Source organism: Anarhichas minor, unplaced genomic scaffold (assembly GCF_050575085.1).
Source record: "Anarhichas minor isolate MPS153535 unplaced genomic scaffold, ASM5057508v1 ptg000032l, whole genome shotgun sequence".
Lineage (NCBI taxonomy): Eukaryota > Metazoa > Chordata > Actinopteri > Perciformes > Anarhichadidae > Anarhichas > Anarhichas minor.
Window position 1 is genome coordinate 3,148,363 of NW_027466478.1, and position 25,324 is coordinate 3,173,686.

General features: G+C 43.6%; 1 protein-coding gene across 1 annotated transcript in view; it reads right to left on the reverse strand.

The window, feature by feature from the left end:
* grik2 (glutamate receptor, ionotropic, kainate 2) overlaps window positions 1-25,324 on the reverse strand; it is a 291,149-nt gene that overhangs the window by 77,844 nt on the left and 187,981 nt on the right. Inside the window, exons 9-10 of the mRNA XM_076105397.1 lie at window positions 23,170-23,283; window positions 9,225-9,431 (exon numbers count right to left, since the gene is read on the reverse strand). Coding sequence (XP_075961512.1) covers window positions 9,225-9,431; window positions 23,170-23,283 — 321 coding nt within the window. The remainder of the gene's footprint in view (window positions 1-9,224; window positions 9,432-23,169; window positions 23,284-25,324) is intronic.

Genomic DNA, 25,324 nt, shown 5'->3' on the forward strand with positions numbered 1-25,324 from the left:
ATCCATATAACTGTCTGTCTGCCTGTCTCTCTCTCCTACTCACTCAGTCCATATAACTGTCTGTCTGCCTGTCTCTCTCTCTCCCACTCACTCAGTCCATATAACTGTCTGTCTGCCTGTCTCTCTCTCCCACTCACTCACTCAGTCCATCTAACAGTCTATCTGCCTGTCTCACTCTCCCACTCACTCAATCCATATAACTGTCTGTCTGCCTGTCTCTCTCTCCCACTCACTCAGTCCATCTAACTGTCTGTCTGCCTGTCTCACTCTCCCACTCACTCAGTCCATCTAACTGTCTGTCTGTCTCTCTCGCTCTGCCTGTCTGTCTCTCTCTCCTACTCACTCAGTCCATCTAACTGTCTGTCTGCCTGTCTCTCTCTCCCACTCACTCAATCCATCTAACTGCCTGTCTGCCTGTCTCTCTCTCCCACTCACTCAGTCCATCTAACTGTCTGTCTGCCTGTCTCACTCTCCCACTCACTCACTCAGTCCATCTAACTGTCTGTCTGCCTGTCTCACTCTCCCACTCACTCACTCAGTCCATCTAACTGTCTGTCTGCCTGTCTCTCTCTCCCACTCACTCAGTCCATCTAACTGTCTGTCTGCCTGTCTCACTCACTCAGTCCATCTAACTGTCTGTCTGCCTGTCTCACTCTCCCACTCACTCACTCAGTCCATCTAACTGTCTGTCTGCCTGTCTCACTCTCCCACTCACTCACTCAATCCATATAACTGTCTGTCTGCCTGTCTCTCTCTCCTACTCACTCAGTCCATATAACTGTCTGTCTGCCTGTCTCTCTCTCTCCCACTCACTCAGTCCATATAACTGTCTGTCTGCCTGTCTCTCTCTCCCACTCACTCACTCAGTCCATCTAACAGTCTATCTGCCTGTCTCTCTCTCCCACTCACTCAGTCCATCTTAACTGTCTGTCTGCCTGTCTCACTCTCCCACTCACTCACTCAGTCCATCTAACTGTCTGTCTGCCTGTCTCACTCTCCCACTCACTCACTCAGTCCCTCTAACTGTCTGTCTGCCTGTCTCACTCTCCCACTCACTCAGTCCATCTAACTGTCTGTCTGTCTGTCTCTCTCGCTCTGCCTGTCTGTCTCTCTCTCCTACTCACTCAGTCCATCTAACTGTCTGTCTGCCTGTCTCACTCTCCCACTCACTCACTCAGTCCATCTAACTGTCTGTCTGCCTGTCTCACTCTCCCACTCACTCACTCAGTCCATCTAACTGTCTATCTGCCTGTCTCTCTCTCCCACTCACTCAGTCCATCTTAACTGTCTGTCTGCCTGTCTCACTCTCCCACTCACTCACTCAGTCCATCTAACTGTCTGTCTGCCTGTCTCACTCTCCCACTCACTCACTCAGTCCATCTAACTGTCTGTCTGCCTGTCTCACTCTCCCACTCACTCACTCAATCCATATAACTGTCTGTCTGCCTGTCTCTCTCTCCTACTCACTCAGTCCATATAACTGTCTGTCTGCCTGTCTCACTCTCCCACTCACTCAATCCATCTAACTGTCTGTCTGCCTGTCTCTCTCTCCCACTCACTCAATCCATCTAACTGTCTGTCTGCCTGTCTCACTCTCCCACTCACTCAATCCATCTAACTGTCTGCCTGTCTCTCTCTCCCACTGACTCAGTCCATCTAACTGTCTGTCTGCCTGTCTCTCTCTCCTACTCACTCAGTCCCTCTAACTGTCTGTCTGCCTGTCTCACTCTCCCACTCACTCAGTCCATCTAACTGTCTGTCTGTCTGTCTCTCTCGCTCTGCCTGTCTGTCTCTCTCTCCTACTCACTCAGTCCATCTAACTGTCTGTCTGCCTGTCTCTCTCTCCCACTCACTCAATCCATCTAACTGCCTGTCTCTCTCTCCCACTCACTCAGTCCATCTAACTGTCTGTCTGCCTGTCTCACTCTCCCACTCACTCACTCAGTCCATCTAACTGTCTGTCTGCCTGTCTCACTCTCCCACTCACTCACTCAGTCCATCTAACTGTCTATCTGCCTGTCTCTCTCTCCCACTCACTCAGTCCATCTAACTGTCTGTCTGCCTGTCTCACTCTCCCACTCACTCACTCAGTCCATCTAACTGTTTGTCTGCCTGTCTCACTCTCCCACTCACTCACTCAGTCCATCTAACTGTCTGTCTGCCTGTCTCACTCTCCCACTCACTCACTCAGTCCATCTAACTGTCTGTCTGCCTGTCTCACTCTCCCACTCACTCACTCAATCCATATAACTGTCTGTCTGCCTGTCTCTCTCTCCTACTCACTCAGTCCATATAACTGTCTGTCTGCCTGTCTCACTCTCCCACTCACTCAATCCATCTAACTGTCTGTCTGCCTGTCTCTCTCTCCCACTCACTCAATCCATCTAACTGTCTGTCTGCCTGTCTCACTCTCCCACTCACTCAATCCATCTAACTGTCTGCCTGTCTCTCTCTCCCACTGACTCAGTCCATCTAACTGTCTGTCTGCCTGTCTCTCTCTCCTACTCACTCAGTCCCTCTAACTGTCTGTCTGCCTGTCTCACTCTCCCACTCACTCAGTCCATCTAACTGTCTGTCTGTCTCTCTCGCTCTGCCTGTCTGTCTCTCTCTCCTACTCACTCAGTCCATCTAACTGTCTGTCTGCCTGTCTCTCTCTCCCACTCACTCAATCCATCTAACTGCCTGTCTGCCTGTCTCTCTCTCCCACTCACTCAGTCCATCTAACTGTCTGTCTGCCTGTCTCACTCTCCCACTCACTCACTCAGTCCATCTAACTGTCTGTCTGCCTGTCTCACTCTCCCACTCACTCACTCAGTCCATCTAACTGTCTATCTGCCTGTCTCTCTCTCCCACTCACTCAGTCCATCTAACTGTCTGTCTGCCTGTCTCACTCTCCCACTCACTCACTCAGTCCATCTAACTGTTTGTCTGCCTGTCTCACTCTCCCACTCACTCACTCAGTCCATCTAACTGTCTGTCTGCCTGTCTCACTCTCCCACTCACTCACTCAATCCATATAACTGTCTGTCTGCCTGTCTCTCTCTCCTACTCACTCAGTCCATATAACTGTCTGTCTGCCTGTCTCTCTCTCTCCCACTCACTCAGTCCATATAACTGTCTGTCTGCCTGTCTCTCTCTCCCACTCACTCAGTCCATCTAACTGTCTGTCTGTCTCACTCTCCCACTCACTCAATCCATCTAACTGTCTGTCTGCCTGTCTCTCTCTCCCACTCACTCAATCCATCTAACTGTCTGTCTGCCTGTCTCACTCTCCCACTCACTCAATCCATCTAACTGTCTGTCTGCCTGTCTCTCTCTCCCACTGACTCAGTCCATCTAACTGTCTGTCTGCCTGTCTCTCTCTCCTACTCACTCAGTCCCTCTAACTGTCTGTCTGCCTGTCTCACTCTCCCACTCACTCAGTCCATCTAACTGTCTGTCTGTCTGTCTCTCTCGCTCTGCCTGTCTGTCTCTCTCTCCTACTCACTCAGTCCATCTAACTGTCTGTCTGCCTGTCTCTCTCTCCCACTCACTCAGTCCATCTAACTGTCTGTCTGCCTGTCTCACTCTCCCACTCACTCACTCAGTCCATCTAACTGTCTGTCTGCCTGTCTCACTCTCCCACTCACTCACTCAGTCCATCTAACTGTCTATCTGCCTGTCTCTCTCTCCCACTCACTCAGTCCATCTTAAGTGTCTGTCTGCCTGTCTCACTCTCCCACTCACTCACTCAGTCCATCTAACTGTCTGTCTGCCTGTCTCACTCTCACACTCACTCACTCAGTCCATCTAACTGTCTGTCTGCCTGTCTCACTCTCCCACTCACTCACTCAATCCATATAACTGTCTGTCTGCCTGTCTCTCTCTCCTACTCACTCAGTCCATATAACTGTCTGTCTGCCTGTCTCTCTCTCCCACTCACTCAATCCATCTAACTGTCTGTCTGCCTGTCTCACTCTCCCACTCACTCAATCCATATAACTGTCTGTCTGCCTGTCTCTCTCTCCCACTCACTCAGTCCATCTAACTGTCTGTCTGCCTGTCTCACTCTCCCACTCACTCAGTCCATCTAACTGTCTGCCTGTCTCACTCTCCCACTCACTCAGTCCATCTAACTGTCTGTCTGCCTGTCTCACTCTCCCACTCACTCAATCCATATAACTGTCTGTCTGCCTGTCTCTCTCTCCCACTGACTCAGTCCATCTAACTGTCTGTCTGCCTGTCTCTCTCTCCCACTCACTCAGTCCATCTAACTGTCTGTCTGCCTGTCTCACTCTCCCACTCACTCACTCAGTCCATCTAACTGTTTGTCTGCCTGTCTCACTCTCCCACTCACTCACTCAGTCCATCTAACTGTCTATCTGCCTGTCTCTCTCTCCCACTCACTCAGTCCATCTAACTGTCTGTCTGCCTGTCTCACTCTCCCACTCACTCACTCAGTCCATCTAACTGTTTGTCTGCCTGTCTCACTCTCCCACTCACTCACTCAGTCCATCTAACTGTCTGTCTGCCTGTCTCACTCTCCCACTCACTCACTCAATCCATATAACTGTCTGTCTGCCTGTCTCTCTCTCCTACTCACTCAGTCCATATAACTGTCTGTCTGCCTGTCTCTCTCTCTCCCACTCACTCAGTCCATATAACTGTCTGTCTGCCTGTCTCTCTCTCCCACTCACTCAGTCCATCTAACTGTCTGTCTGCCTGTCTCACTCTCCCACTCACTCAATCCATCTAACTGTCTGTCTGCCTGTCTCACTCTCCCACTCACTCAATCCATCTAACTGTCTGTCTGCCTGTCTCTCTCTCCCACTGACTCAGTCCATCTAACTGTCTGTCTGCCTGTCTCTCTCTCCCACTCACTCAGTCCATCTAACTGTCTGTCTGCCTGTCTCACTCTCCCACTCACTCACTCAGTCCATCTAACTGTCTGTCTGCCTGTCTCACTCTCCCACTCACTCACTCAGTCCATCTAACTGTCTATCTGCCTGTCTCTCTCTCCCACTCACTCAGTCCATCTTAAGTGTCTGTCTGCCTGTCTCACTCTCCCACTCACTCACTCAGTCCATCTAACTGTCTGTCTGCCTGTCTCACTCTCCCACTCACTCACTCAGTCCATCTAACTGTCTGTCTGCCTGTCTCACTCTCCCACTCACTCACTCAATCCATATAACTGTCTGTCTGCCTGTCTCTCTCTCCTACTCACTCAGTCCATATAACTGTCTGTCTGCCTGTCTCTCTCTCCCACTCACTCAATCCATATAACTGTCTGTCTGCCTGTCTCTCTCTCCTACTCACTCAGTCCATATAACTGTCTGTCTGCCTGTCTCTCTCTCCCACTCACTCAATCCATATAACTGTCTGTCTGCCTGTCTCTCTCTCCTACTCACTCAGTCCATATAACTGTCTGTCTGCCTGTCTCTCTCTCTCCCACTCACTCAGTCCATCTAACTGTCTGTCTGCCTGTCTCACTCTCCCACTCACTCACTCAGTCCATCTAACTGTCTGTCTGCCTGTCTCACTCTCCCACTCACTCACTCAGTCCATCTAACTGTCTATCTGCCTGTCTCTCTCTCCCACTCACTCAGTCCATCTTAAGTGTCTGTCTGCCTGTCTCACTCTCCCACTCACTCACTCAGTCCATCTAACTGTCTGTCTGCCTGTCTCACTCTCCCACTCACTCACTCAGTCCATCTAACTGTCTGTCTGCCTGTCTCACTCTCCCACTCACTCACTCAATCCATATAACTGTCTGTCTGCCTGTCTCTCTCTCCTACTCACTCAGTCCATATAACTGTCTGTCTGCCTGTCTCTCTCTCCCACTCACTCAATCCATCTAACTGTCTGTCTGCCTGTCTCACTCTCCCACTCACTCAATCCATATAACTGTCTGTCTGCCTGTCTCTCTCTCCCACTCACTCAGTCCATCTAACTGTCTGTCTGCCTGTCTCACTCTCCCACTCACTCAGTCCATCTAACTGTCTGCCTGTCTCACTCTCCCACTCACTCAGTCCATCTAACTGTCTGTCTGCCTGTCTCACTCTCCCACTCACTCAATCCAAATAACTGTCTGTCTGCCTGTCTCTCTCTCCCACTGACTCAGTCCATCTAACTGTCTGTCTGCCTGTCTCTCTCTCCCACTCACTCAGTCCATCTAACTGTCTGTCTGCCTGTCTCACTCTCCCACTCACTCACTCAGTCCATCTAACTGTTTGTCTGCCTGTCTCACTCTCCCACTCACTCACTCAGTCCATCTAACTGTCTATCTGCCTGTCTCACTCTCCCACTCACTCACTCAGTCCATCTAACTGTTTGTCTGCCTGTCTCACTCTCCCACTCACTCACTCAGTCCATCTAACTGTCTGTCTGCCTGTCTCACTCTCCCACTCACTCACTCAATCCATATAACTGTCTGTCTGCCTGTCTCTCTCTCCTACTCACTCAGTCCATATAACTGTCTGTCTGCCTGTCTCTCTCTCCCACTCACTCAGTCCATCTAACTGTCTGTCTGCCTGTCTCACTCACTCTCCCACTCACTCAATCCATCTAACTGTCTGTCTGCCTGTCTCTCTCTCCCACTCACTCAATCCATCTAACTGTCTGTCTGCCTGTCTCACTCTCCCACTCACTCAATCCATCTAACTGTCTGTCTGCCTGTCTCTCTCTCCCACTGACTCAGTCCATCTAACTGTCTGTCTGCCTGTCTCTCTCTCCTACTCACTCAGTCCCTCTAACTGTCTGTCTGCCTGTCTCACTCTCCCACTCACTCAGTCCATCTAACTGTCTGTCTGTCTGTCTCTCTCGCTCTGCCTGTCTGTCTCTCTCTCCTACTCACTCAGTCCATCTAACTGTCTGTCTGCCTGTCTCTCTCTCCCACTCACTCAGTCCATCTAACTGTCTGTCTGCCTGTCTCACTCTCCCACTCACTCACTCAGTCCATCTAACTGTCTGTCTGCCTGTCTCACTCTCCCACTCACTCACTCAGTCCATCTAACTGTCTATCTGCCTGTCTCTCTCTCCCACTCACTCAGTCCATCTTAACTGTCTGTCTGCCTGTCTCACTCTCCCACTCACTCACTCAGTCCATCTAACTGTCTGTCTGCCTGTCTCACTCTCCCACTCACTCACTCAATCCATATAACTGTCTGTCTGCCTGTCTCTCTCTCCTACTCACTCAGTCCATATAACTGTCTGTCTGCCTGTCTCTCTCTCCCACTCACTCAATCCATCTAACTGTCTGTCTGCCTGTCTCACTCTCCCACTCACTCAATCCATATAACTGTCTGTCTGCCTGTCTCTCTCTCCCACTCACTCAGTCCATCTAACTGTCTGTCTGCCTGTCTCACTCTCCCACTCACTCAGTCCATCTAACTGTCTGCCTGTCTCACTCTCCCACTCACTCAGTCCATCTAACTGTCTGTCTGCCTGTCTCACTCTCCAACTCACTCAATCCATATAACTGTCTGTCTGCCTGTCTCTCTCTCCCACTCACTCAGTCCATCTAACTGTCTGTCTGCCTGTCTCACTCACTCTCTCTCTCTCTCTCTCCTCTCTGTCTATCTTTCTGTCTGTCTAAAAAAACGCCACTGTGTATAAAGGTTTGCTTACAGAATGTGTCTCTGCTCCGCACACATGCAGCTATTTACAGCACACACTGAACATCAATATTACTTTTCTATAGAGTTATTTATAATATTGAATAATCCCTTCTCTGGCAATCACAGGAGTCGTGCTTATATGTGCGACGTGTGCTCTAGAGATACAGAGGGGAAAGTCAGGTTTCCATATCTGGGCTGAAAACCGTGCTGTACTGCTGGCAGTTAATAAATCTTGAGCTGCCTTGTGACTATAAATGCTAAACATCAACAGCAAGGTCAAGTGCTTCATTTCTCAAAGATATATCCTTTTTGTCTTATGAAGGTTGCCATACATCACTTGAGGAGGAATTGACTGTGCTTTCTTCTCACAGCTGTGATACATAAAAAGTCTAGCAGATACCAGGCATCTCTGAATCCAAACTACCGTACGAGCCTCCACTTTAAACATTGGCGAGACTAAAGATCATTTTGCTAAATTCCTTTGACAGGATGTTTCCAACTTGTTCAGCTCAATACAGCCTGTCTTCCTCAACTGAACTTCTTCCCTGTGAGTCTACACTGCCCAGTCTTCTCAGGGCCTGTCTGCTGCAATCACCATCTGTCTCAGTCAAGCCCCGTGCGACCAGTGTGAGAAGTGGGGCAAACCCACGCTGAACATCATCTCGCAGGGGATTGGACCCTTCAGCCATGACGGGACCAGTCTGTCACGACGGCCAATCACCGCACTGATCAAGAGCAGTTACGGGAGACTTGGGTCAGATATCGACTATTGCCCATGCTGCATCTGCTATTTTTCTGCCCATGCGGTTTATCCTAACTGGGACTTTGTCGGAAGTAATGATCTACACTGTGTGAGTTTTAATAAGCTCTGTAGGGGAAACACGTCCCGACAGAATCTATGCATCACTGTACTCTCAAGCAGAGTTAGTTCTTACCTCTTAGTGCGTTTCAGTGAGATATTCCTCATCATATCTTATCTTTTGTCATTTTCAACCAAACATTTGGACGTAATAGACAGTTTACACAAATATACAAGTCATGAAATTAGCGCCAAAATATAATGAAAAAAATGAAAGCAGATTTAATACGAGGCACATATGAAAAACAGACACGTACTGCAGGTGAATTGCATAAAAATGTTGATCTGGAACTAACTAATTATTGTCATGATTTCTTCCAATAATTGATTCCACATCCCAATGTTTAGGCTCCTCCGCTTATCTGTACTATTTTTGTACTTCCCTGCATTGGATGAATATAGTTATCTTACATTTGAATAGCTTGTTCTGTCAGACCAACAGTCCAAAGTAAGAAGTTGAATGAGGTTCTTGAAAAAATAACTACTGTAATAGATATCATTTTAAACAATACACAATACATGCTGGCTGCTTTCTACTATTGTGTTCAGCTCTGCCTGCTCACAAATCTGAATAATGTTTAAGAATTATTATGTTTATTACAACTTAAACTTCATTTTGTAAGGTTTGTACACCATTTCTTACCAAGCTAATTGCCAAATTCCAGCAATTAACTTTGCGTGTACAATGGTATTGGCCTGAACTAGATGTCAACATGTGTTTGCTATTCATTCATGTTCATTCTTGAATGATATAATATTTAGAGACTCACATGGTCCATTAGCTCCTTGACCATGCCATTCCACTGGCCCGTGTTCTCATCCTGGGCACCGTATCTCCCATCTTCCACCAGGCGGACCTCGTAAGTGAAGCCCAGGATGTTGGCCAGCTCTCTCAGCAGGTCTATGCAGTAGCCCTCGAAGCGGTCGTTCCCATACAGCGGCTTGTCAGACTTCTTGAACATCACATATGGCTCCTCCTGTCAGGTGAAATAGTGGAGGACGGATGAGTCTCTACAGCACTTGGCATCTTTTACCAACCGATAAGGCCTATCTGAGAGGGTGTCTGATGTGTGAGATAGGCTTTTCAGCCGCACGAGCCCGAACACACAGTGGCTCGACAAGTAAAGCGTGTAAAGCCGCTGTGTTTATGTACGTGTTTTTTGTGTATATGTGTTTGTATGTGTGTGTGTGCCAGCAGTCCCAGTCCTGTGATGTGAGGTAGGGTGGGTGCAAAGTGAGCCATGACCATAATAAGAGATAATCCCCCATATCAATGACTCTGTGCTCCTCTCGGGCTCAGTAGGCTGGCTTCGGGCCCAGGCCCAGCTTTCAGGACACCACACGCTTTGTCAATAAGATAAGCGATGCTGATAGACGGACACAAAAAGAGAGCGCAAGAGCCGGCACATCCCCTCTGTTAGCAGCTGGGGAGATTACTAATGTCTTCTTTCATCCAGATTTTTTTCCTCCCCTCCCGCCTACTGAGCATCTCCTCCACCGTGTCCTTCTCCTCTCTCTCCTCCACGCTTCACTCCCCGTTTCTCCTCCTCCAGCTTCCTCCCCTCTGTACCTCTGCTGCATGCACCATCTGTCTTTGTTAGCCTTAGACGCTCGTTCTCGCCACACGTCCCTCATTTCTACGACTCCCTCGACTCTCTCAGACAAATAAATCCCAAAATATATTGTCAGGCAGGTGTTGTTTGTAATACAACTGTGCCCTGACTGAAACAAAAAGAGAAAAAACATTCAGATTGCTAACAGCTCTGATACATTTCACTGGCTGGCGTTTTAACAGGATGTAGGCTGTGAGATGTTTGCAGATGGGGAACAACACTTTGTTCTATTCACTAGTAGTGGCGGGCCAAACAAACTGCTGATTTGCACTGTATCATAAATCTGCCTTGTAGTAGTGATGGCAGACAGGTGTTGAGGATAATGATTTCACACCACAGCATTGTGAGGATGGATCATGGAGCAAACACAGGTAGAACAACATGACAGCTTTCTTGATACATCTGATTCTATATGTAAGTATTAAATATCAAATAATATCTTTATGCCCGTCTGTGTTCATTTTTCTCTATACCATTAATCCCTAGTATTTTTATGTATTTACTTTTAAGATAAAACTTGTGAAATGCATGTGCAGTTTCACAAATGATGATATATGTGAAATGTATGCCACTTGCAAAAATCCCATTGAATATGGTATTTGTAAATGAAAACCTATTTTACATTAAATATATGTTGTTATATCATGTGAATATTCATTACATGTGAAATATCCAAAAGCCACAAATGTCTGTGTGATGTGACGTAAATAAGTCAAGATATTTGAGCAAAAATGTATGAAAGTCACAGGTTTCAACATTTTAAATGAAACAAAAAGCACATATGAGACTTTATGTTAAATGCTGTTTCATATATGATAATACATGTAAAATGGTATCTGCACCAAAAAAGTTTCCTCATGTTAAATACATAAAAAGCCACATACAGTATGTCTACTGTATGTCATGTATATATGTGTCATGTATATCATATCCATTTACCATGTGTATAATGCTGTGAAATTGTGGTCCCTGAGACAAATTAAACATTGTGTGAATTTATCACACATGAATAACGGTTTTACATGTGATATTATAAAATGTTTGTCCCTAACATAAGAATCATATTCTAACATTTTCACACGTGAACTATATGCATTCATCATATTAGTGTTCACAAGGTAGTTAAGACCCCAGAGCACGCAATCCTGATAAGCCCTAGTGAACGCTGGTTATGAAGCACACACACACACACACACACACACACACACACATGATCACACAAGATTTAACATTGGACAACATCTTTATACACATTACACAACAATCATTGTTGCATAGCTGTATATGACATAAACACAAAAGAAAAAAAAGTAGTTTGGGAAAGAAAAGTTTTTCTATAGTTTATGTAAATTAAGCATATCATTTTGTTATAAATTGTTACTGAATTTTTTAACCTCCAAAAATAATAAAAACTTAAATCCGCGATGGAGATTGGTTTGCCTTTTCGAGGAAATATATAGTAACTGGCACCAACGTAATATCAATGTGAGCTTTCTTTAAGCAAAGGTGTATATCCAGGTTGAATCTGAATAACATGCTGGCCTATTCCCACTATAGGCCCCCAAACCAGTGGGTATTCCACATGTAAATCCTTCACGTTCTATTTCATCCTTTTGACCGCGAGTCTTTATATCAACAAAGTCACCTGAGACCTCGGTGTCATCCTGAGATCAGTCCTTTTTCATCTTCTCGCTACGCTACGCTCAGAGGTCCCTGCGGCCGATCGGCCCGGTCACGGCTGTTTTCTGTCCTGGCCCCACAGTGGTGGAATGAACTCCCCACTGACGTCAGGACAACAGAGTCGCTGCCCATCTTTCATCAGGCTGAAGACTCATCTCTTCAAGAAGTACTACCCTGAGCCTTCACTCAGAACTTATTGTATTGTATTAGCACTTATTAGCATTTATTGTATCCGTATTAGTTTGTTGCACTTATTGTATTCGTATTAGTTTGTTTCTGCACTGTACTTCTGGTTTATGCTCTTACATGCTTGTGTAAACAAGGAGATGCACTCATGACTTCTGGTGACTAGTAGTTCTCTTGAACACCATGTTGAATACACGTATTGTAAGTGGCTTTGGATAAAAGCGTCTGCTAAATGACTGTAATGTAATCTAATGCAGGCTAACTACCAATGGTAGCATAAGCTTAAACAAAATGTGTCTACAATCAAGACATATTGGAGCTTGTCGCTGTAGCCTGTAGCCAAGCTGTCCCTCTCAGGAGGGAACGGCGTGTTTCCCACAGTGGCAGAGTGCTTTCACTCAGGCTAACTGGTGGGACACCAATATCCGCAGCGACTGTCCTAGTGAGGAGAGTGTCCTCACTCCCCTCTAACTGACTGTCCCCTGCCTGTTCTCTCAACATTCAGCAGAGCGCTCCCGCTCAGACTTACTTAGCAGCCCGCATCAACTAGTGGGGCAGGGTCCCTCCAGAATCGTGGCTATGTTTAACTCTCCCGGCTGTAGGACCTGTATGGCTCCTCTTCAGCCTGCAGACGGCCATGACCTCTGCCCCTCTTGCCTTGGCCTCGAGCATCTGAGAGAGGGCCTCTCGGAGAACCCATGCAGGATTTTTCTCCCAGCAGCAGATCAGCTACTGGGCAGCTCATGCTTCGGACCCTTGGGTGGTGTCCGCCCTAACTCAGGGGTATAAGCTTAAAGTCTGACGCCGGCCCCCCAGCCTTCAGCCGGGTCAAAATGACCAACATCACCAATCCGGCAAAATCCCTAAAGGAGTTAGCCGCGCTCCTGGCCAAGGGCGCAATCGAGATGGTGGACCCCATGTCACAAGAGCCCGGGGGTTCTAATCAACTTTCTTTCTTGTAAAGAAGAAAGGCAGCGGATCTGAGGGGACTCAACAAGTTTCTGAAGGTGTTGCCATTTCACATGTTGAGCACAGCAGACGCCCTTCGTGCTGTTTCCAAGGGAGAGTGGTTCACGTCTGTCGACCTGAAGGATGCCTATTGTGCCCATTGTGCATCACCACAGGCACTTTCTTTGTTTCGCTTTTTAAGGCCGTCACTTTCTTACAGGATACCTCAGCAGCTGCAGGACTGCAAGGATACTGATGTAATGTTGATGAAAGAGCAGAAAGCCTGTCCACATACAGATCAATACCAGTGCGGCTGCACTGTCAAGACATACAGTACAAACACCAAAACACACCAGAATTTGTTTGTACAGTCGTTGAAGGTGAGCATAGGTGAAATGTACATAACCTCTGCTGGCATTTAAAACAGGCACACATACTGGACCCAGTCAGCTACCATTGACAACGCCAACACAAATGGGACGGCGGTGTGTTGTGCAGATGATGATGTGTCTAATATGTGTATATTGCAGGCTTTTTTCCCTGCACATTCATTGCAACATCTAACAATCGAAGGTAGGTGTGTTGTCCTTCCTTCCCATCGCCATGGTAACTGCCACAGTGGTGATGAGCATGCTGTGTTTTGAAATCCACACAGGTAGGTTTCCATACTGTGTGCAGAAGGACTACTGCCAATATTAGAGTCTAGGAGGAGGAAGAGGAGAATCATCTTTTCAAATGTGTTTTTGTCTTTTCATTTTCCGATATGCTTACTTCAGGGCTATTTATCACTTGTTTTTTGAGTTCTGCCTTGAAAAGAGTGGGTGAAAAGTGAAACCTCCAAGCTCAAATTCCTGAAATGCCCTCTGCTGTAACATACCAGACGTGATATCTGTTTGTTTTTTGTTACGTTGTAGCTAAAGTACAAAATCAATTAGCCTTCAGGGAGGATATCAATGTCACTGTTTTCTATAGGAGATTACATTTATAGTTTAAAGCGTATGATTGGTCAGCTTGGGCTATTTGTGTTTCCTCCTGCTGGTTTCTAATGCCGGTGGAGATCGTTGAGGGTGAAGACAACATGACGCACCTTGAAGAAAGGCTCTGTAATCTGTTGTTCAGTAACACACATCTCGCAGAGACATCTACACCACAAACCCTCTGCTCACCACGACCCCGCTCTCTGTCACAGCGAATGAAAGGACGTAAACACAGTCAGCGCACAGCGCTACTCTCCTATTCAGTGGTGAAACAAAGCCAAATAGAGGTTGCCTGGGTGTAACTCCTTTTCTATAAGTGTGGCCCACCATCACCCTATGTCACCATGTATAAATAAATCTAACAGTTACTTTTGGAAACATACAATAAATAAGCACAATACTGCTGTAGATATCTACAGCTGGACCAGGTTTACAGCTGACTTCTGTTCTGACTCTGCTGAACACTTAAGTTTAGGCTCTCTGCACACAATCATTGGAACAACTGCAACTTGTCTCCTGTCAAGACAGCGACACTACACTCGGTGTTACAAAGTGCTGGAATTTTACGCCACACCAGTGTTCAACTTTGTGCATTGAAAGGTCACCGACAAATAAAGTCAACCACTGACATGACCTATCCATTAAAGATACCACTGACGGCTAACGAGGAGGAAAATAGTTGCATTAACCCGCACCCTTCCTGACTGTTGAGTTATTATAAAATGTAGCTCAGACACAGTCTACCTGCCGCCTGTGGGTTTATGTAAACCACCGTTACACTTTACCTCTGTAATGTGCTCTACACCCGACCTTGCAGTGCACATATACATGTGCATACCTGGTATGTAGAGAGGCTTAGACGTAGATGGACATCTCTGCTTTCTTCTTCTCTCTCCCTTAGAGGCCCGTTTGAACATGGTGACAGTAAATTCCCCCTCAGCCCCTTTAAATGATCATTTATTCCCCTCTTTACAATTTGACCAATCTCTGCCAGTCTCTATTTGCTGTCATGTTAACTAGTGGAACAACTGTTATCTGGCAGGTGGAGCACAAAGAAGCTATTGTGAGCCCATTAGCAGCTTATGACCTCTGACCTTCTGTCAGCTGTGAAAGACTGTAATTATCATAAACCGTCGCCAGGCACATTAACAAAAAGCACCTCTCACAGCCACAGTCAGCAATACCTCGGAGTCTTTCCGGACACTATAACAGCGCTCATCTTCCATCTGTGGAACTGGAAAGGGCACATGGAGGGTTTTTTAGTAGCCATGTCTTGGGATTTTGGAAAGTCTATTGCATATGCAAAAAGAAAATCTATTCCCTTTTTTTTTTTTTTTTTAGTTACCTCCCATTTTGTGATAGTCAACCCTGATGAGCCTCTCTCACCTGTGTTTCAGTAGGTCATTAGTCCGTGAGCCTCCACGTCTTACTTTCCACTTTCCACACGGTTCACTAAATAGTCCAGAGCTGAGCCCACAGCTTTTACTTGTGATTTAGCAGACATGTTGGAACACTGTGTTCCGATGGCAGAAGAGTAGATAACTAACAATTTAGTGTATGCTAATCTGATTATTAGTCAGCTTCAAAGCATCTTCTGCTCCAATCACTGAGGTTCTGCAATAACTCATGCATCTTGTTTATTCTGGCTTTATTAAGGCCAACAGAGAACCAGCAATGTCTGTCCTTAATGAATTACTGCCTCAAAAGACACGCTGTGACATTTGAATGCAATGGTTTGATTCAGGCAGCGTGCTTCTCCTGCTGCTGTACACATGCTTTAATCCCAATTAATCCTATCAATATGGGTGACGTACATAATCTCACACGAGCACATTTCTCAATAAGATTACATAGAGTACAGACAACACAGTGACTAATACAGTGAGCTAAATAATATCAATTCATTTATAGAAAGGTGAACACTGTTGTCTGTTACAGTGCCTCCAATCGACTGATAACATTTGACTTTGCCTTACTTTAGGTGAATATATTGTTTTGCAACTTCCACTGTAACAACTTTAAAATTGACATTACATCACTATACTCTGTGCAGCATGCACATAATCATGTTCTGTAATTATATCACATTTTCCCCCATTTGTAAGTGGCCCAAGTTTCTTCTGGTTCTGCAAAGACACACCCCCTCCCTAAAGTCCCCCCAGCTGCACAGCTGACACTTTCAAACTTCACATTTGCCTGTGTTGATATTCATAAAGACGCTAACAATATACATCATGGATAGTGTGATAGCTAAGGTGTTAAGCAAAAGAAGCATAAAAAAAGACAAAAAGACGGATATCTTTAGCTTTTCTCTGCATCAAATCTCTTTTGTAAAATAGTCTGTGAGTCACTTAATAACTTGAGATGTGTGACTCATGAAATCAGAGCAGTGCTTTGGTGAAGACCTGAGCTTCAGCTTGTTTTCAACGTGTTTTAAACTAGACAATCTCAAATGTATTTTTAAGTAATTGAAACAATTTTTCAATGTGTATACTAATGCACGAAGTGACATTTGAAATCGTTTATAATATCTTTATATTGGGTTATTTAAAAAAAGAAGCTTAAAACAGAAGATTACTTATTGGCTTGTAATAAATGTATATTACATATTTCAGGTGAAGTGAATATTCCTTAATATTTCAAGACCTACTTCAAAGCAAATTCACAGGTTCACTCTTACTCAACTCGTCATCTTCACATCTTCATCCTCCTAAATGGCTTACTAGCAGAAGTCAATTTCCAATAAGATTTAGGGAACCAAATCATGGATATGAATAAGATATGACTACGTAATCTACGTAATATGACTAGTGGCTTTTCCCACTTGACAAAAAAATGTTCCTCTATAAAATGTTTCAAAAGATGCTTAAAGAATTGAATTGCTGTTTTGTAATTTCTTTATGTCTTATTGTGCATGTATTCCTTGTTCTAGGTGTTATATTATCTCTAGACTTGTTTCACTCACAGGGACTTGGAGCATTACTGTTGTGTTACTGCAGGTGTATAAACCAACACAAGCCCACGCTTACTGTCACATGCAACCACACACACACGCACACACACACACACACACACACACACACACACACTTCAGCACAATCACATTGTCTTTCTTTTTTGTTCTTGATAATGTATTGTTATTGTTGTTAGTATATATCATATATTGTAAAAATACGTTGTCAACAATATTACGTAGTCATATCTTATTTATATTCATTTTGTGTTGTCTATAATATTGTGAAATTTTAATATTATATAGGTGGAGGCTTCAAACGAGCCCAGTGGGCTTTCTGCCTCTTCCTGTGATATCATTCATCTCTGTGCATAAATAAACTAAACTGAACTGAACTGTAGTCTAAAGCATTTAAAATACTGAACACCCTTATATAGTGAAACATGTTGCTGTATTTACACAAATACGGTATAACGCCCCCCGAGTACACACACACTCCCTCCTGTCTCCTGCAGAATGAGGCCGGTGCATCTTTAATTAAAGAGATGGAGTGAAGGAGAAGCTGAGTATCTCTGTGAAGCTAACCTAATTAAAGCTCGACCACATCCTCGCTCTCTGCAGCCTCTCCTCACACACAATCAAGCCCATTCCTCTCCAACAAATGAAAAACAATAGATTGTGTGCCCCAGCAAAACAAATGCTACTGCCTTATTTGAGTCCGTTTTAAACATTTATTTGAGTAATATTGATTCACTTTCATGAAGTGTGGCTGTAGTGGAGAACAAAGGCAATCATCCAGGTGCTCTCAGCCATCGCTGTGATGTAAGACTACTGCTGCCCATTGGCTTAAACATACTGAAGATATGGTGATATATAGATATATGTTTATTCTCATTTACATTCAAGATTAATGACTGCTAATGTACTGCTTATTAATTAATATCAAAATAATATGCAGTAACTTTGCCTTTTAAGAGTGTTTGTACGGCAGCCTATTGCTGCCACTATTACAATGAATTATTATAATATATATTATATTAAATAAAAATATTTTCTTGCTATAACAAGAAAATAATTATGAACAAGAGCCGTTTCATATTATAATTAGAAGGTCACCCAGAGCGCAGCGCTCCAAGAGCAACCAGTGAGCTGTGTGTAATGTGACCCAACCCCTCCATGTCATCCTTCAGAAAGCAAACAAGACAACTAACCAGACTGAAAGCATCATGTACTTAGTGGAGGTAATAATGTATTCATCAATTCATTGGACAATGTGTTGCACAAAATGATACAGCTCTTAATCTATAAAACGTTTTCTTTCTCTTCTGTTTTCTTTATATCTCTTGACTGCAGTACTTGCTTTACTTTGACTTCTTCTTCTATGTTTACGTTATGCACCAAGGCCAATTCCGTGTATGTGAAAACCTAATTGGCAATAAACCTGATTCTTATATATGCATTTCATGTTTTAATGTCCTGCTCTTGTTGTAACATGATAGCTTGGTATGTCTTTGTAGGAAGAAACTTACATATGATGTTATAATGAGAAAAAGAACCAGTCAATGCTACAGAGAAGACACTGCAGCCTTCATCAGCATGCTGGTTGAGTTTCATTGTATGCTTGGGAAGAGACACAATAAAAGTACCATTAAAGTTATGATTTGAAGTGTAAAAATCTAAACAAATGCATGAGATGTATGCTGATATTTTTGACACTGGATACTATTAAATTGTATTTGCCACATGTAAGAGATAAAGTAAGACTTTGTACTGTATGTATACAGTATGTATGGTTCTACATCAAATGTTTAACCTGGATTATGATAACCACCTCAATGTGTTACTGCTTTATCAAGTAAAGTGTATGCTGTTATTCAAAATGAAATAGTTGAGATAGTTCTTTTTGTATTCATGGATGATATCATCCTAACAGAATGTGTCATTATAGACGAGCCCTGAAACATCGACACTGTCAGTTGATATTCTGCAGTGAAAAGTAAACCTGAACAGCTTTCATTCAACACGGACACATTCAATATAAATACAATTGTTTAGCTAAAGAACCATGACAACAGACACATGCTCTTAACTCTGGTTGGGTTAGGGGACAATATTGTCAAAAAGAACTACTATCTGTTCTCAGCTATTTCAGTTCAAATAGTTGTTTCACAGTCTGATTATGTCACATTCGAAAAGTGAGCTGCATCACGCAGCAGATAACCAAGCGGAACACTAACAACATGTTTGATGGATTAATGATCCTTTACAACACGTATCTGTCAGTTTGTTCTAGTGATTAATGCAACTGGTCCTTAATCATCTTTCCACATCTGTCTCCTTCCTGAATGTGATACATCCTGGAAGCTCTGTGGGCTCTGGCACCGGCTTCTTTGCATTTCCTCACGTCTCGTCCAAGAACAGTTGCCCTCAATACTGACAGCCAAATGGAAATGACACCTGATCTGTGCTCCTTCAGACATCCTGATAGACAGCAATAACAGAAGCTATTTCTGAGGTTAAATAGAAGAAAGAAAATATTATATGATGTACTTTAAACATCTGGCACAACAGATATTTCATTGTTAAAAGTGATGCCTACGATGAGGCGGCTGCCTCAGCTGCTGGGTTTTTTCATCAGAGAAAATGTTGGATCAAATGTACAGTATAATATTGTGCAACACTAACCCTGAGTTTGTCCATTATTTGGCCCTTTAGAGCAGTCTGCAGGTAGCTCTACTGTCCCCCTGCAGGGATGGGTTGTCTCTGTGGAAGTGGAAGCAGGCCTGCTCCTTGCTCTCTCTAAGACATTACACAGTATATTATCTCCAGCTTCAGCCATTAGCCTAAAGGTACTTCATTTCCACCGCAGCATTACGGGAGTGATTTCCAATGTAGATAAACTGTTGATAGGCCAAGATCTCAACAGTAATTACATCATGTTGTATAGTACATAATCCCTGAGAAAATGATGAGAAGCTGGATGAAAGTGTGCATCAATCAAATGTAACAAACCCAATTATTGTCAGCCCTCCCTGCTTTCCCTCGCTGCTCACAGCCATCACACATCTCCCCATGACTCAGTCCTGATATGGCAATTACCACCGTGAAGAGTCTCTGCTAATAACTGCAATCCAATCACTTCACAGCACGCGCGGAAGGAAAGAAGGCCCGCGATAAATAATGACAACCCGCAATTTACTTGATATTGTTATTTTTACGCTTGCCTCCTCAATAACGGGATCATAAATGGCTTTAACGGCCTGCTTCTACCAGCTCCTTCCTCCACTGTCATGATTCTCACATGGCACACTGTTTGTAGGAGTACAGCCATGCTTATGTTCTCACACACACACACACACACACACACACACAGGACGTATGGCGAGTTAATTATTCAGTGACAGAAAAGCAACAGATCCAGGTCCTCCATTTGGCAATAAGTTTGTGGTCATTTCATTAATTGCATTTTGTTGTTAATACTGTGTGCACCGATAGCACGCTGTAAACGTAGTGTTTTGTGAAGCGATAGGGCTCCTGAAAGAATAGCACACAAACATTAACTGTATGGAGCTGGAACTGGGCAATGATGAACTTAGCATAGAGACTGGAGGCTGGGGGAAACAGCTAGCCTGACCCCATATCAACAATACATCTACTAACTCAATAATGAACACAAGGTTTCATGTTTTAAAGGAGCCTGTTGTTGGGGGCTGTTAACTGCTGTAACTATCTCTTGTGAACAACAGCTGTGTGGAGACTTTCTGTCACTGTGAAGCTGCAAGATGCTGCACAGAAGTGCTGGATCGATGATAAAATGCTCGTATCAAAAGTGGCTTACAGGTTATTTTTTCTCTGGCACCTCCTGCTCGGTTAACCCAGCCACAATAGGAGTAGGATGTCTTATATGGTACAGATTGTAAAGCCCTCTGAGACTTTAAGATTTGTGATATTTGGCTACATGAATAAAAGTGGCTTGCCTTGAATCCACAAAAATACGCAATCTGTGACTGGCTACAAACCAAAATCTGTAAAATGTGTTTGAGTATTTCAGAAAATGCCCCAAAAATTAAAATAGATTTATTCATTTCGCCAAGTTTATCTCCAATCATTATGGTCTAAATTTTCTTCATTGAACACTCTAAAAACACTGTTAATTCCACCCTGTGTTGCTATTGTTTTGTCAAACTACTAATTAAGAAGGTCAATAATGAACTCGGATGCTTAAATTCTGAGCCAAAAAGAAGAAGATGGTGCTATGGATGAAACTAAAACCGCTACTGAGCTCACATGTCAACAGATCCATCTCCATGACAAGTGAACAGAGTGATTTGTTTGAGAGATTTGTGAGTAGACCTTGAGTTGCATTTTAATGTTTCAAAATCGTCTAAACTGCCAGCTTGGTAATAATGGCCAAGAATAATTCAGGTCATTTATTTACATTTTTCATTTTTAAATGTTTGGCTAAACCAAAGTTAAAAGACATGTTGTCTAAGACAATAACACAATTCAACTTATAAACACAGCATGTGTGATATGTGTGTAATCATAGAATGTACACTTTGATTAAAATCATGAAATATTACAAGAACATGACCTCCAAGCCAAATACATTTTTTTAATGCAACATTCTTATGATGCTCCATATCACTAGAAAAAATGATTGCAATAAAGAGACAGAAGGGACAGATGTTTCTGCTTCTTCTCAAGGTTGAATCTCAATTCCTTGGATTTTGGCACCACTGGCAACGGAGACAATAACACAATATGCCTGATAAAGTAGTCGGTAAGGCAGCGCCGTAAACCATGAAATCTTATTGGACAATCAATCAGTCAATTAGTTCTGCCTCAGCCTTGCTCCACCAAATTGGAGTCCTCCACAGTGGTGAAGTCAACTGGCAATTTGGGAATGCAGTGCTTTGGGGTACTCTACTTCAATTGAGTCGGAGAGCAGCATCCCCAGAAAGTGCTCCAAACAGAAGGGCAGCCCAGGCAGAGCACTGGAGGATTTCTCAAGAGGAAAAGCTTAAAAATAATGACATCTTTGAAGGGAGTGTGTTATGGCTGAGAGCTGTTCTAGCCTTCTATAATTGGCCCTACATAAAGCACCATTACAATTTGATTTGGCTATAAACAGACATTTAAAGCTGCAATATTTAATTTGCACATTGTCGGAAAAAAATGGCAGTGAGAGGTAACTGTTTGAATTCTGCAGACTTCATTACTCAGAAATCCTGTTAGATAACACTAGTGGACTGCACAGAGCAGGTTTATCTTTACCATGCCTGAGTCAACACCATCGCACGAGAGACAAAGTGCCCGATCATTAATTATCATGGGCTGAAAACAAATTGATAAAATTGTGGGAAAAATGGGAAGGGGTGTGTCAGTTCTAAGAATACCTCAAACAATTATGACACCAGATGTCATTAAACATGTTGGAAATAATTTAGTTCCGTCACAGCTTGAATACTGTTTTGTGATTTGGTCCAGTGCTTGAACGTAAAAATATGAAAAAATGACACGTAGCTCAAAATAAAGCGGCACGTTGTGCGTTCCAGTGCTCCTGCAGAACTTATGCAACAGACATACAGCGGACTGAGTCGGCTAACTTCTGGGCAGAGATCCACCTATGATTTCTTTAATCTAGTTCGAAATGTACTGATTGCAGAATTCCGAAAGATATTATGTGAAAGATCATTCTCAGTTTGGTCAACACAATTATCAAACACGATATGCAACATAAAGAAGGTTCGTGCTACCTAAAGCAAAGATAAGTATGAAACAGAAAACAGTGGAGCACAGAGCCATGGTCAGGTGGTATTAATGCCAGTGCATATAGTTCAAGACAACAGCAAAGATCGGCTCAAGACTTTGTTAAAACATTATCTCCAAACCTTTCAGGAACCATAGTTGGATTTGTGTGTGTGTGTGTGTGTGTAAATTATGATTTATGTTGTATAAACAAAAATCAGCAGAGAATGAGAAATGTAATTCGATTTTTTGGATTTCAATGTGTGAAGGCGCAGGATGGATAAATATAATTTTAGGTCATTTGGACAAGGAGTTTTGTTAAGAATGAATATTTATTTGAATAAAGAAAATGTTTTGCTACGCATTAATTAGGATTTGTGATCGATATATAATTGTGTTTGTTCGTTAAAGAATTTTGTTTCTATTCAGTACTTGATCGTAAATCTAATAAGATTAGGTGGTTTTGATGTTGTGTTTATGTGGTTATAATGTGTCTGAGTCGGTTTGACTGTACATGTTTGGACCCCAAGAAGAATAGCTAACACTTATGCTAGTGCTAGTGGTCCTGATAAAGAAAGAAAGAAAGGAAACAGATTCATTGACGTACCAGTATGGTGGAGACAATCAGGGATCGATTGGATAAAGAATCAGAGACGTTAGTTGTCTTCCCCCGCTGGTTGTCCGTCATGTTCAGGCCACTTGGGGGATCCCAGGTACCAATCTGTGGAAGAGGACAGATGGAAACATTTAAAATCCAGTTATACAGGCCACAGCACATAGAACGATCCGTGTTACTGCTCGCTTCCTTCATTTACAAACTAGGCTGCTTTTAACTTCTGACAAAATTCTACCATTTGTCATGAAATCAGTGGCGATTTCTCTTCGGCACTTGGTGATTGTGAGAGGACGAGCAACTCAAATTATGCAGAAGCATAAATGCAAGATGCACTTTAGTTTCGGTCTGATATTTAGAAAGAGCAATAAGCAAAGTAACAACCTTCTGTTTTCTGCAAATGTAGAAAACGAGAAAAAAGACCTGGAGCAGCAGCGACTCAAAGCTGGAACATGCTGCTCTGTCTCCATGTGAGTGAGCATCCTGAACATTTAGAGAAAGTTGACATGGAGATTTTCCGTTATTTCATATCTGAAAATGGCAACTATGGTTAGGCAACAAAAACAACAATCAGAATCAAAACTGTTTATTGCCAAGTACGTTACACATACAAGGAATTTGAGTAGGTGACTGGTTCATAACAATAAACAATGAACATATAGAGACATAATTGAAATATAGAAAAATATTAAAAGTTACAATACAATATGGTAAACAAACAAACAAATAACAGATAACAGTATGTTAAAACATGTGTAAAAGTGTCAAGTGTATTTTAATATAAAAAGGATGTGCAAGCATGTGGTTGAGGTTTTGGAAAGTTAATTGTTTTGGTTTATGAAAAGGCAAACCTCAACCGGAGATCTGTGATAGAATGAAAACCGTGGCCTTTTCCATTAAAGTCACATGCGCTACATGACCATCCACCACCCAGACCTCCACACTCTGAACATCTGTTTAGACAACATCTTCCATTGTGAATGTAATAGTGAGGGATACTGGGCTGGTAGAGGCGTTTGTGTGTATCGTAAGAGAAGATAAAACATTAGTAACACTACCAAACACATGGCAGACATATACAGTATGTACATATACAGTACTCAGACTTCCCCTTCTTTCTATTCTGGACGTACAGACGATAATAAGCAGCACCCTGAGGACACATTTGACAGCCGAGTGAACCGTCAGCACTGTTAGGGGGGGAACTTTCTTCTATACTCCCACAGGGAATAGTGTAAGAGATGATCTAAGACGTGGAATGGCCCTGTGGCCTTGAGGAGGGTTTGTGGAGAACAACACTGTGGAGGGCTGAAAGGATGAGGGGAGCGTCCTGAAGAAGCAAGTGGGAAGAAGAGGATGGAGAAGCTATCGGATCATGCCTCAAGGCTTCTCCTGTCCTATCTCAGCTCTCCCTTAGATCTCCAGACCCAAGCCTCCTTGTCAGCACCCTCCCTGCTCCCCATCCAACCCCACCGACCCAAGCCACTGGGACCACAAACACTCAACAACCCCCACCAGTCACACAATCCTCAGGCTCCTCTGATGCTCCGCACGAGGGCCAGAGGTAGGCTTTGTAATTGCAAATCAACTCTTTGATTCAGGCTTCATGAGGCTAGAGGGCTTCTGAAGGAGTTTTTATTAATAGAGTAAATTATTCATGGAGGTGCAGGCGCACACAGACCAGAGGTCAGAAGCTGCTGAGAGGCACCGGTGAGGATGCTGAAGTGTGAAGTGTTTGTGGTTGCATTGAAGAATATTATTTGTATCGGCGGTGTTAGCAGGTTATCTTCCCGCTGATAATCTCATGAATCTTAATTTGACTGCTGAATACAGGAGATGCTATTCCAAAGGAAAGGATGTAAACCATCGATGCACCTATTCATGCGAGTACACAAACACATACTGACGCATGAGGCATGGCATGCCATGATACATTCTAATTGACATTAAAGGTAGGGTTTGGATTTTGTTTGGATGCCAAATCAAATGGATATCTTTTAAAGTTACACTTTGTAGTGATCCCATGCTGAGCTGCAGCAGAAAACTGGATGGATCAAAAATAAAGTGAGTCTACGCACATGCCAGTCTGAGCGCCTCTATCGGTGTATACACTTCCAAGTGGATGCTAAGACACTATTTTATCCTTGCT